The 14,175-nt window shown below is 45.6% G+C and overlaps 1 protein-coding gene across 5 annotated transcripts in view; it reads right to left on the reverse strand.

Moving 5' to 3' along the window:
- Positions 1–14,175, reverse strand: part of KCTD1 (potassium channel tetramerization domain containing 1) — a 104,430-nt gene that overhangs the window by 57,107 nt on the left and 33,148 nt on the right. The window contains exon 1 of one of the 5 annotated variants that reach the window (XM_074879985.1): positions 13,774–13,858. The exons of 3 other annotated variants lie outside the window; for them this stretch is intronic. Coding sequence is in view for 1 of the 2 variants with exons in the window: in XM_074879951.1 (XP_074736052.1) it covers positions 11,681–13,540 (1,860 nt within the window). In the remaining variant the exon portion in view is untranslated. Of the gene's footprint in view, positions 1–11,680; positions 13,547–13,773; positions 13,859–14,175 lie in introns of those variants that run through there. One more of the 5 variants, XM_074879951.1, reaches the window with a different exon arrangement.

Consider the following 14,175-nt stretch of genomic DNA (forward strand, 5'->3'; position numbering starts at 1 on the left):
GTGGGATGAAGCTGTCTTCGAAAGCAGGAACCCACTGGGGTTCTTCTCAGAAATTTTATGAAGTAGCTTAAAGATTAATGGAGTAGATGACTAGTTTATACAGCACTTTGATCAAAAACATGTTTTCCCAACTTCCTCCCCGAGTTTTAATAAGATACGAATGAGAAATTGATCAGGACACTTTAGTTTACAAGGAACATTTCAAGTAGCTTGAGGAAACTAGTTTATTGTCCACCAGGCATAAAAACAAACACAATGCTTATAAGGCCATTTTACAACAGCGCTGACAGTGGATTTCTTTTGGGATACATACTCAAGTACCAGTGCTTACTCTGAAACAAAACTCTGTAAGAAACCACTGGTTTAAATGTCACATTCTTTAAGGTTAAGGAAAAAAATCTTTAGATTTCAATTTCCATAAGAGGCAAGAATACACTGTACTTAAATTACATCATACTGATTTTCTTTTAACTAACTTGAAAGTTAAAGAAAACCAAGACTTCCCCTCCACACTTCACTGTTCTTTTATATTTTCCTCTAGCATTTCTACTTTAAAGTCGAAAGACCCTCTGGGTCTATCTTTTCCTTGATCAAATCTTGCTTCAGTGCCTACTACATTTGTAATTTAGTGTTAGGAGAGAAGGATTTTTTTTAAATCCTAATTTCCTCCTCCAGTTTTAGCACCTCTTCAAACAGAAGCATTATTTCCCACCCCTTGAATCCATCAAACTAATCCAGCAGAAGCACACTGGTATACAGAAATTAATCTAGTCTCCAAACTGACATGCTGCAACAAGCTAGTTGGTAAGATTTTCTCACCCTGCTTTCTCTTTCCTCCTCATTTTCCATTTCAAATTTTTTCCAGATATTTTTCTTCTCACAAGATTCTTACGTTCTGCCTTCAAAATCCTCCTAGCACAGTTATTTAACCCCTGCTTCCCGACTTCCAGATAGGCCAGTAAGCTCATTTCTGCTCTCCTCCCCTCCTAAAATTCTAGTCTTTTCAGATAAAGGAGGTAACAGTTATTTTAGACCACTATCGTTAATGTTAAAGAGAATAAAGGTTTTCAGATTGAGGCTTGTTTTGGAGCTTTCAAGTTTTATAAAGAATTGGGGGGGAGGAGGAAGACTTTTTAGTTTTTCCTTATAGCATTGGTTTATTTTTTTTGAGGAAAACCTGAGAAGACCCAAGGAGCCCAGAGCCACGGGCTGTCGGCAGCAGTGCCCTGCATCCCTGCGGCGGGGCTGCACAGTCACTGCTCTAGCAGAGGCGTTTGTTTGTGCTGGAGCCTGAACCGACTCCCCGCAGGAAGGACGGGGCCACAGAGGACTTGGCCACCCATGTGCCGACCAAGGGGACGCTGCTGTGAAGGCTAAGGTAGTGGGGTAGTTGTTGCAGTTCTGTCACTGGAAATCTTCACAGAAGAATGCCAAAAAAACACCACACCGGTGCATTTTACAGCAACTAACACTGGTAAGATCATAACCCTGTACCAAAAAAAGTGTCCAGTGGAATGAGTCCAGCACTTTACAGAAATAGAAATGCCTTAACCAGTTAGAATAGTCATCTAAGTTACCAAGCACAGAAGGGGAGGGCATGGGAGTGTTTTGCTTTTCTGGCAAAAATTTGCACATGGGCCTTGTGAAATCTTAAAAAAAAATATTATTTAACAGCTACTGTGTATTTTCCTGGTAAGACACGGATTTAGACTGATTCTTTGGTATCTTTCAACAATTAAACCAACACACAACAGCCTCTGAAAGTATCTGCCGTACGTTTTACATGACTGCAGCAATCTACCATATCATTATCCTGTACTGCAGATCTAGCCTACTATTATGTTAATGATCCTGAATACATCTATTAGCAGTTTGGAAGTGAATATACTGTACTGAAGAAAACTGACTGGTTAGAAATTCCACTTTAGCACAGGCGTGAGAAATCTTTTCCTAATGAATTACCATAGTAAACTCTAAAAAAAGGTATTAAATTATCCTCCTCTGTACCATGGGGATACTTTTGCCATTTTACATAGTAGTGTAGTGCTACTTCCATGCACCAATGCACTAGCATTTCAAGTAATACTATGTTTAGTATTATTTGAGTCACTCTACATTTCAAACTCGATACCCATTTTGACACATTTGTACTTGCTAGTCATAACGAACCTGGCTTTTCCTTAACTTTTTTTTTGGCATTCCTTACTTCTGATACTTTTCAGTGTCTAAAAGTGGCAGGAACAGCATATATCTAAAAGTACTTTCAGTGGAAACATTTGTAGTTTAGGCTCTACCTAACAGATATCAAAAAGCCTCACAATGTTCTATTGGAAACCAGCTGGCAAATGCAGGTGCATTTCAAAAATAATGCATTTAAAAATTAAAAAAAAAAAGGTAACTTGCAAAGACTTCTAAAGAGATAAAACCAGAAATAAAGCTGCTTTAGAAGTGTGTCAAATACCCCAAAACGAAGGCAAAACTACAAAGTTCTGACAGGATATTAAAGTTGTTTCTGCTTTTAAAAAAAATCAAACGGTAACTGTGCTACCCATGCTGCTTTGGATTGGCAGCAGCTTCAGAAAGCCAATTTTGAAGCAGTTTAAGTCTGACACTGAAACCATGTTAGTCCCACTCCGCCTGTTTTATTTTCAAACAGTACTTGTGCAAAAGAACCAGAGTCAAAGGCTAGGGGATTTGCATTGCCATTTATGCTAAAGAATATAAATTTTTTCAAGTGTTTGTGCTGGAAAAAAAATCATATTCCTACCAACATCAGTCAGTTTGAGAGAACTCAGTTCTCCTCACGTGGCTTCATGGACCACAGAGCTTTGCATTATCCCTTTTGCATCCAAGAACAGTTACTTTCCCACTCCCAAGTATGACAGTCACTGATTAGTGTGCATTTTCAGAGAGATAGTGGGTTTATTTTCAGAGAAACTGTATTTTCAAAGAGATAATCAGCAAGATACATACTTCATCACTACCAAAATAAAAGATGCGAGAAAGTGCAAAATATACTAAAAGGCTAAACAGTTCTTTTTGAACTGGTTATTTGCCAAAACCCACATGGCTAGAGCATCTTATTATTTTTCCCCTCTCTAAAAAGCATTTTAAAGAATCAAGTAGAAATGTGAACCTGATCTTGCAACAGTCTAGGGAAAGCTTCCAGAAACTAGTGTTATGATAACAGGAAAAAGACAACACGTTTGCTAAACCCAATATGGAAACTAGTACTGATAAACTTGATAAAAACCTACACAAAGAATCATCTCCCGATCATCACAAACATGGTCTACAATAATTTGCTAGCTAACTCCTGTGATAAACAACTGCAGTATCACTGTCGTATCTGAGATGAGGAGGATGAGCACACAAGCACCCTTTACGTGAGCACTGCTAGTCATAAAATTATTAGAAACACTGGGAAACCTTCAAAAAGGCAACCAATTCAAGCAGGTTCCCTCTGACATTCACGCACCGTTCGTACTACAGCTGTAGGTTTTTCTGCCATGGCATCCGTGCTCCCATTTATACTTTCCAACTTGTTAACCTAACTCTCACAGTTAGGTCCTTCTAATTTGGCATCAAAACTATATGGGTTAATTACAGCACTTCAGACAACTCACATACTTCTGAATAGGGCGATTTCAACACGAGGGAAGGAGATTGTCAGGGATGTCACAGGTAACAGCCAGCCCTTGTAAGAAGGGAGGAAGGAAGGAAGCTATTTAAGTCCACTTCACCTTCCTCACTCCTCCTCTTCCCCACATTTCAGGCACAAGGAGAAAACAGTTTCAACCCACCCCAAGCAGAACTGAAGTGAGGAGGGCAACGCGAGCGGATTTCCCCTTCTCTTTCGTGCTAAACCCACATACCCCGTGTTCCCACCCTCGCGTCAGCCAGACACACCACATGCTTCCGCTGCTGCTTCTCCAGGGGAGCTTTAAGCCAGAGGACGCTCGGTAATTAACCACTGATGATTTCCTATTGCGCCTGAGAGTTTCAGTGCTGTTCCTTCGGGTGCACTGCAGACACCTCACCTGTGAAACAAGAGCTCACACTGTCAAGGCGAGCACAGGCTTTGCAGCCGGTAACCCTGGATCAGAGTTAAGAGCTCAGGATGACTACACCAGATCTTAATAACTCAAAGTCAAAGCATCAGACACAGTATGCTGTCCTTACTCCAGAACAACCTCTCCCTGCCACTTCTGAAGCCTGCTAGAAACATAGGGAGAAAAATCAGCAGCAGCGAAAGAAGCAGCTATATATATCACTGCAGTAAGTAAAAGCTCAGGATTCAGCTGAAGGGTGTTGAGAAATCGCTCCTGAAATTTCTCCAGCAATCCTTAGTTTTAAACATACATAAATGGACATGCATAGGGAAAAAAAAAACAAAACAAAACAAAACAAAACAAAAAAAAAAAAACAAAAAACAAAACAAAAAAAACCCAGGAATTTAAAATGCAGTGGTATTTTAGGGAAGTCATTCATCTATGCATTACATTCCTGACAGACAGATGCAAAAGTAGTAACAGCATATACAGGCACCAATTCACAGGGAAGCCCGAGAGCTGTGGCTCCTTTATTAGAGCTACCAAGCACAAGAGTCCTAACTACACAGCCTCCTCTTCCTCCCACTCCCCATATCAAAAAACAAACTAAAATACATGACAGTATCATCAGACCCTGTTCCTGGGCACTTTACGGAGGAGAGAGTCAAATGAAGCACTGTGCTAGAGATAAGCCCAGCTCAGAAATCACCCCAGCACCTCCACAAGATCTTTGGGATAAGAAAACAGAAGGAAAGCCAAAATTCATCCTCACGCTTCACATCCCATAAAGAGATTTCTGTCCTCCTCCTTTTGCAAGGACAAGTGCTCTAGCCTGTGTTATCTGAACAGCACCTACCAAACAACCTACCCAGCCCCATGAACTACTCCCACTACAAAAAAGCTACACTCAAACCTCCTCTCCTACGCCCACCTTGGGGAAGCTTCACCACGGGATTTATAATCCATTCCTTCCTGCAGATCACATCGGCTTTGTCTTCCTGGACTCCTGTTGTTCCTCAATGTAAAATCGTGACAGTATTACAGGAGAAGCATTGGTTTCACACTGCTCAAAAAGAAGTGATTACCCCTTGCCAAAATATACATGATAACGCACTGTCCAGGCTACACTACACCACATCAACACAGTGTACTGCTCAGGCGAGTATATGAAGCAACTCAGACGTCCCAAGGAGGTACTAGCTCTAGTATCTATGCACAGGACTGTGTTATACGGAGCTGAGGTGTCCTAAGCATACACTGAAAAAGATGTTTTCATACACTGGTAAATGAACAGGGCTTAAAAATTTCACTCAATTTCAATTTAATTAAAATGATCTGTCCTAGCTACAAAAGTGTACAGATGAATACAATAGCTAAGGATATCAATTAACTAAGAATTTACTGGAAATGTATATACTCATCTGTACACTGCAACTTTGATTATTTCCCCAAACTAAAAATGGCATTAAGAACACATCAAAGGCACTTGTCCTCACCAGGGATTAAGTCCTTAGCAAGTTTGAAGGTTTTCAGATCAGCTAACTAAAACTGGCTGAGCGCAAAAGCACATGAAATTCTAAAAGCCCGGAAGAATCATTTTCCTTGTGGATAATCTCCAAAAAACAACCAGAACAGAATTCAATTGTACATCTTCCAATGTTACTTTTAGATCAAGGTATTATGAGAAGTTCCAATCCCTTCCTTACTCCCCCCCTCAAATGCCTGGAAGAGACTTAGAAAGCATTCCCTGGAAACATGATTATATATTTTTACTATCACAACACTAATAAATCTCTTCTACATCAGATAAAATGCAGTTACCAACACTTGTCCCTTGAATCCAAAATATGATAAAAAATTATCTTGCACATACATATTTGGCTACATGCCCTTAACAATTTCCTTCTGAAAAGAAGGGTGCATTTATTGCTTCAGAAACAGAAAAGCAAAATAATAAGAAAGAAAGGACACAGGGAAAAAGATGAACAGGAGGGCTTCGAAAGTGACTGAAAATCTACAACATTGCTAATTAGGTTCCGGCTTCTAACACAATAGTGGGTGTACCATGGTCTGTTATCAAGTTTATAGCCAAGGGCACAAGACAATACAACCCCACATTCAATTTAATTACAGCCTATGGCTTTTGCAGTAGTGGTGTGTTTCAAAGGGTTTAAGCACTCATTTATTTCTACACCGTACATGAAATAAGGCAGCTCACTGTCATACAGACTCACCAATTAGACTGAACAGTTTCTGATCTCTTGCTCTCTAGAAGGAGAGCAGTGGGCAATATGAAATCTTTTACAGGATAATCACAGAAGATTTTTTGTTTAAAAAAAAAAAAAAAGCTCTCTACTGCCTTTAAGTTTGTGCACTTTATCTTTGATGTGCACAGAGGAAGAGTACCAACACAGTCATTTCAGATTCTATAGAATTGTAAAAAGTGTCAAAATACAGCAGCATTTCAGTGATGCTGTTTTTTCCTCCTAATTGTACTGAAAAGGTCATCTTCATTTAAGTTATACAAAATGGATCACCTCTTGCATTCTTAGCATCACTGAACGCTGGACCAAGCAAGTTCTCTGACTAGCTCACACGATGCAACTAAATAAAAGGAGTCTAATTTCTAAAAAGTAAAAAAAAATTTAAAATTAAAGTGATAGTGGCAGAAATCACCATCTGAAATAGTTACAAAATTTACTACCTCCAATATATCGTGACAATGCAACTAAGAGGACCTGCAAAGACAGCACTGGACTCTAAACTCCATAACCACATTTAGAACTGTGTGTATCGAAACACCATTTTCAGATCTTCTGCGAAATACTCTCCTGAGTCACCTTAAACCAACTCCCTCCCCAACAGCTGATCCAAAATGGACCCACTTCAGTCTAGGAAAGAAAAACCAATTCCCATCAGTGCATATACTGCCCCCAAAGCTGTATACAAAATTACTAAGCCTGATCTCTATTCTGCTTTTCTTGCACTCAGCTTGGGAAACATGCTTATGCCCACCAAACTTCATGTTAGTTTTAAGGAACATAGCCTGGGACATCCTGTTCACTTCAAAAAAACCCCATCTCTGTTAAATGATCTTTAGAAGCATTCAGTTACAAACAACACTGACTTCCACTGAAGACAGAAATAGACAGGATTCGTTTCGCTATGGAGACTGATAACAAAAGCTGTCTTTGGGGACCATGTTTGACACCCCTGCTACCCTATCTCCCACCTCCCGAGGATTTCAGAGCAATTTTGATGACTATCAGATACAATAGGTCCCTCCTACGATTAATCACTTTCCACATCTGTAACCTAGTAGAAGATGAAAATCTTCCCCGGTAAAAAAAAACCCACAACCAACCAAGAAACAAACAGTAGCTCCCAAGGTAGCCACAGCTTCTTTAACTGCAGGCTAAAGTTCCTTTAACCCTCACGCTTGACGATTTTAATCTCAGTGTTTCTTTTAAAAAAGACACCAAGTAAATCCTGGATTTTCTTGCAACCTGAGATAATCCATTAATCAAAGAGGAGGGCACTAACTAGGCAGTAGGGCAGCCAGTACTAACCTCTGAAACCAGACCAACAGAAGTATTGCCACAAGAATTAACAACGTATTTAGCAGTCATCAGTCTTAATAGCTACTGTACTTTAAGCCTTTAAGATAGGTATGTTGCCTCACCTATTATATGCATAAAGCCTCGCATCCTAACACCGCCATGCTAAGCATCCTTCCCTGAAGCTGTCTGAGGAGTTCTCCTACCCAGTATACTCTGAAAGAACCTAGCAATGATTCTGGGCAGAGTACTACAAACATCTGTACAGAACAGAAGCCTTTTTTGTGGCCATTTTATGGAAGTGGAGGATGTTCCCAGATCAAGCAGAAAGATTCTTATCCCCCTCCAAAAACAAAGACTAAAAAGAGCTAGACTAATTTATTACTTTGATTTGCTCCCAGTTGTGCCTGCTGTCTACTCATATTCCTCATGTGCTACTGTTTTGCCTTCTTTTGCAAAACCTGCAGTCAGAATTAGATTTCTGGTTCTGGTCAGAGAAAGCCCTTCAAAGAGAACGTAAGGCAACAAGAAGACATGGGCCAGATCAAAAGAAAACAAAAAGGACAGCTCTGGATTTAAAGCAGGAGGAAAAAATGTTTAAGGATTCCCTGGAACAGCCAAGACAAATGCACGAGTCATGTTTTAATGACTGTTTGGTAGATATCTTAATATCTGATTAAACTCTTCACAAGCAGCCCTGAGAAACCCAGCTGAGTTAGAGAATCAACTTAAGCATTTTTAAAGGACAAACAACTCACCCATGGCAGAAGTCAATCTATTTTCCTAGACCTATTTTTGGGTATTACTACTGTAGTAAGTTCAGCATGTACCAGATTTATAAATCTCAACAGCTACCACCACATTGTAGCATCAAAAGCTTAAACTTTAGCTATTGTTCATCTTTCAGTAACACGAGAGATGAACAACAGCCAAATTACAACCCTCTGTCATCAACTTGAACTGAAGTACTGCTGTCAGTGGCAGGAAAATTGCTGCACTTCAGAGCAAATAAGGACTGAAAAGAAAGTTGTGCCATGATGGCACAGTGCTGTATGCTTAAAATACACTCTATAAATTCTGCTCTCAAGGCTGCAACCTAAAGCAATAGTACATTAAACACTCATCTTGATCCAACCTTTCCCTAGCTCTGGAGGAAGCTCCTATAAACCCAGCATTGAAAAGACATCTTGGGACTAAAACAAAAGATGGGAGCAACCACAATAGAAAAGCATAAAATTAACATACTTGCTACAAACACTTAAAGTTTGTAGTCAGTGCAAATTGAAGACATCCCATTTGGTGCCTTCGTTTAACCTCTGACACACCTCGCCTAATGTTCTCAATGCTATAAAAAAAGAGCATGCATGCACACCCTCTCATCACACCACCAGTTTTTCACCAGGGTATTGCACAAGTCCATGAGGGCAGCAGAATCTGTCCCCTGGAAGAATAATTACACAGACGACCAATAAACCACAAACTTATGACCTTCATGTTTTCAAAGAATCAGTAATATTTGTCAACAGTGAAATTTAGTGTCACATTACTTGATGAGATGTATTCAGTAAAAAGGCTTGGAAAGTCTTTGTTTATAATTAAGCAACAACGATTGTGGGCCAGGGCATTTCCTGGGGATTAATGACTAGCTGGGAGAGTCGATGGCTTGAGGCAATGCCTTGGGCTATTAACCCCAACCAGTCATTAATTTCCCCAGGAAATGCCCTGGACCTCGATTAGCGTAACTATTATGAAAGGAGAAAAAGTTTAGCATTAACGTTCTCCCAAAGAAACCTATTCCACAGCCAGTACTTTTTCATTTTGTCACATCCCAGAAGAAATGCATAAGCTAAAACTGACACAAAAAGAATTGGTGATTAAAAAGAAAAAAAAAAAAAGACACTTTTCTTTCTCCTAAAGACTTAAATTAATGAGTTTTGTAATGAAGGCAAGATTCAGCTACAAAAGTGGCTGGGCAGCTTGTTTAGCTCGTTAAATTGTGAATGGAGATGAACATTTCCATATAATTACTGAGAAAACCCACACTGCCTAGTATCCTTGCTGATTGCTCATTTTCTTTCTTGATACACTTAAGAGAACAGCACATGCCTGTGTACTCTATCATCTATTTTAGATGCTTCTCCCTTTCCCCCCACAGCCCGCCACTAATGAGAATTACAGCTCCAAATGCTTCACGTAGGAAGCGCAGCTCTGCAACAAACAGTTACAGCAGCTGGATTTCTCCTCGACTAAGCATTATGCAAGTGTGCACGGATTTGTGGGCCGGGGTAGAGATCAAGCTCTCCAGCCTGATGACTGAAGGTACCAAGACACCTCACTTAACAGGTTAAAGACACACGTACTCCCTTACTGCTAACTGGATCAGCACTCTGCCCGGTTCCCTCTTCCCCTTCTTGTACTCACATGTGCTGGTGCTCTAAAAAAGCTAAACTACACCTGAAGTTTCAAAATTAATTTCAAGGTCATTAAAAGCAAGGAAAAGAGGAGTCTAGGGTTAAATACAGTGAAAGAGCATTAGCTTATACCTGAAATAATGAGCTAGAACAAAAACATTATCTGCACATAATCAAGCCTCTAAGCCATTCAGAGACACCAGATACACACAGCAGGAGATCAAACTACAGTACTCCACTGAAGTGGTCCAAAAAAACCCCCTGCTAGAAAGGAGAGGTCATAGGTATTTTAAAGAACATAGATGTTTATGCAGGCATTCACTGGAAGCCCCCCCCCGGCTTCCCTCTCCCCTTCCAATTAGCCTTCAGGCTGGTTGATTAGCTGGCAAACTCTTTGAAAGGGTCAGTCTGTCCAGAACTGGTATTTCCACTTGGGAAACAGCTCAGGCATGTCATATACCTGTGCTCACCCAGCGCCTCGCTCTCCGGCCGACGGCTGCGATCCCTGTTATTACTCGACACAAGAATGTCAGAGGGGTTTTGTAATCGTGTAGGGCAGCCAGCAGTGAAGTTCTTGCCTGAAACACGGTATTTTATGGGGCACAACGTAACTGCATACGCTTTATAGCTTTAGTTAGAATGACTTCCAAACTTCAAGCCAATTGCAGAAGTGCAGCGAGTCTTTAATTGAAGTAATTTAGCTCCAGCGCTCGAGCACCTGAAAGGAAAGTACTTTTGGAGGGGATGGGGAACAGGCACCAGCACGTGCCAGCACACAGCAGAGGGGGTTCGCAAGGCATTACGGCACAGCTCAACAGCGTTTTTGACAAGACCGTTTTACCTCAATGAAACACATCTAACGAACTTGGGCTCCTTCCACAGTTAAGCTGCACCTAAACCCATTTAATTGTGCTCTTACTGTATATTTCGCCACTATGGTAACTAACACAACTAAAGCCAATTTGCCTTATAAAAAAAAAAAAAAAAGGGAAAAAAAAGAGGAGCACTGCCAGGAAACAGAGCTATTTTAAATAAACAAATACAAGATGAATGCAATTGCCGTATTAACCCTCTTGTTAACTTCTGAAGTTTAAAATTACACCCTCATTACTAGTGTGTAATTGAGTATTCTCCCAGCTGTTTCCTGCATTTGAGGTTATTCAAATAGTTCATTAGCACATCAAGAACACCACACACACTAATGATACCTGATGCCCTTATCTACTATTTCAGCCCAACTTTCATAACTCACATCTCCCGCAAAAAGAGAAAGAAAAAAAGGGGGAAAAAAGAAAGAAAAAGGAGGGAAAGGGGGAGCCCGCAGGGCTAAGCCGTTGGTGCCGACACTGAGGGGGAGCAAGGCAGCACCTGGGCACCTCTCCAGTCCGACCCACAGGCACACAGTGAGTGGCCACCAGACCGGTGGTGGGGGGTGAGGAAGTTGAGGGTGAGGAAGTTGGATAACACGCATCCGGGCTCGTTGGATGCCTGAACAGTGACAGTTGCCCCAGGAGCCACCCCGGGGCTGGCAGTGTGCGTCGGTGCCCAGCCCTGAGGGAGATGGAGAAGAAAGGAGAGGTGCAGTGGGGACTATGTGGGATGGGGTGCGGGGTTGCCACCTTTTTTTTTTTTTTCCTTTCTTTTTTCTTTTTCCGGTTACCTGTGTGGGGGAAACAATAGCAGGTGAAACTACTGTGGGTGAGGTGGTGCTTCTGTGCCCATTGGCTTCGGGGAGGAGGTGAGGCAGGGGGTCGTGTTTCACTGAGACCACCACCACGGCAGGCGCGGCGGCGTCCAGGGGCTCAGCGGGGCGGCGGCAGAGTCTTTTGGGGGAGGCAGAGGGCCCGCAGGCATCGCCGCCAGCCGCGGCCCCTGCCGGGAACACCGCCTCGTAGAGGGCCCGCTTGGCCGGGGCCACTGCAGCCGCTTCTGCCTTCACCGGCGCGGCGTCACCGTCTTTGGGCAGCACATAGGGGTTGGCGGCAGGCGGCCGGGGCCGTGGCCCACCATTGAGGGCAGCAGGGGTGTAGCAGCCCCCGCCGGCGGGGTGGTGGAGGAGGTGGTGGTGGTGGGGAGGGGGGTGGTGGTGCGGCAGCTGCGGCCCCCCCAACTTGGTGCCGATGCCGGCGATGCTGTTGAGGGTGGCGATGGAGACAGCGCCAATGCAGTGGTTGGTGTAGGTCTTGGAGAGCTTGGCCGCCTTGGAGAGCATCTGCATGCGGGTGCCCAGGAGGTTCTTGCCGATGGCCTTGTTCTCGTACCAGGTGATGTCACCCTCGCTGCAGTGGTCCCGCGGGCGCTGGAAGAAGGCCTTGCAGAGGGGGTTGCGCTTGGAGAGGTACTTGACGAAGCTGGCGTAGGGGCAGAACTCGGTGCCAGTCTCATACATGCGGGGCAGGTTCTCCTCGTCGCTGCTCTCCGCCCGCTTCTTGCTCCAGGAAGATGAGCGGGACTTGTGGTAGGGCCCCAGCGCCTTGAAGTAGACGAACTTGCGTCCGTCCTCGTCCACGGCCAGACCAAAGGAGTCCTCCTCCAGCTCCCGCTGGTTCTCCCGGCCCCGGGTGCAGAAGTACATGCAGGTCTCGAACCAGACCTTGTTGAGGAGCCCGAAGGGGCTCTGGGTGCTGAAGACGCTGCAGGTGTAGAGCTTGCGGAGGTCGGCGCGGGTGATGGCCTGCTTCTGCACCACCGGCCCGGCGCCCTGCTCCTCCAGCTTGCGGATGACGGCGGCCAGGGTGAGGTTGGCGGCGCGGAGCTCGGGGTCCTTGGTGAGGTCCAGGGTGCGGCAGTAGGGCGGCTCGTTGAGGTAGCGGTTGAGGGAGCTGCGGATGCTGATGAGGGAGGACTTGGAGTAGAGCTGCCCGCTCTTGGAGCGCGCCTCGGCGTAGAAGGAGCGCAGGACGCGGCAGAGCGCCCCCTTGTCCATCGTCTCGAAGTCGGGGCTCTGTGCCTTCTCGCTCAGGTACTCGCGGAAGATGCGCACGGCGTAGCGGGTGGCCAGCCGCGTGTTCTCGCTCAGCCGCGCCCGCTCCGGCCGCTGCAGCAGCAGGGCCGCCTCCAGCTCCGCGTCCTCCGCCGCCCCCCCGGGGCCGGGGCCGCCGCCGCCCCCCGGGGCAGCCGCCGCGGCGCCCCCCGGGGCAGCCCCGACGCCGCTGCCGCCGCCGCCGCCGCCCGCCGTACGGCCCGGGGCGGGCGGCAGCGGCTCCGTCTCCTCCTCGCCGTCCCACTCCAGACCCATCTCCTCTTCCTCCTCCTCCTCCTCGTCCAGCAGCAGCCCCCCATCGGCTCCGTCCTCCTCCTCCTCCTCCTCCTCCTCGTCCCCCGTTATCTGCACCTCCTGGATCTCATCCTCCTCCTCGCCCTCCTCCTCCTCGCCGGCGCTGCAGTAGCGGTGCGGGCGGGGGGCGACGCCGCGGCCGGGCGGCCGGTCCCCCGCATTGTTCCCGCCGCCGCCGCCGCCTCCCCCGCCGCCGCCGCTCCACTCTCCGCCGCCGCCGCCGCTGCCAGGCATTCTCGCCATATTGCCGTCTCCCTGCCAGTCCTCGGGCAGGGCGCATGCGCTATATTGGACCGCAGCGCCGGAGCGCTTTTGTGTTTTAATGACCTTCAGCTACCGGGAGGCAAAGCCGGGCTCTTAAAGGGGCCGCGCTCCCAGTGGCGGCGGCGGGGAAGGGGCGGGAGGGGTTGGGATGGATGGGGAGGAGGCAGAGCCGCGCTACGCGGGGGAACCGCGGGGAAGGGAGCGGTACTTACCGCGCCCGCCGCTCACCTCGGGTCCGTCCCGTCGAGCAACGGAGATGGGCGCCAGGAGCCGGGGGGGAACCGCCGGGCCGGCGTCCGCCCCGACCCGACGGTTCCCCCCCGCTCCCGGCGCCCGTCCCGCCTCCCCATCCCCGAAAAAAAAAAAAACCAAACCAAACAAAAAACCAAAACCCAAACAGCGCTCCGTGTGTGTAGCGGCTCTTTCGTTAGGGATGGACCGCCACCAAGCAGCTGGGACGGAGCTCGGCACGCCTCGCACCTTCTCAACCCTCGCACGTCCTCCTTTCACAGTAACTTATAAACAAACATAGAAAAAGAAAAAAAAAAAAAAACCACAACCCAAAACGGAAAAAAAAAACCCCAACCAACCAAACAAAAAAAAACAAACACCAA

Source organism: Strix uralensis, chromosome 1, assembly GCF_047716275.1.
Source record: "Strix uralensis isolate ZFMK-TIS-50842 chromosome 1, bStrUra1, whole genome shotgun sequence".
In the NCBI taxonomy this organism is placed as follows: Eukaryota; Metazoa; Chordata; class Aves; order Strigiformes; family Strigidae; genus Strix; species Strix uralensis.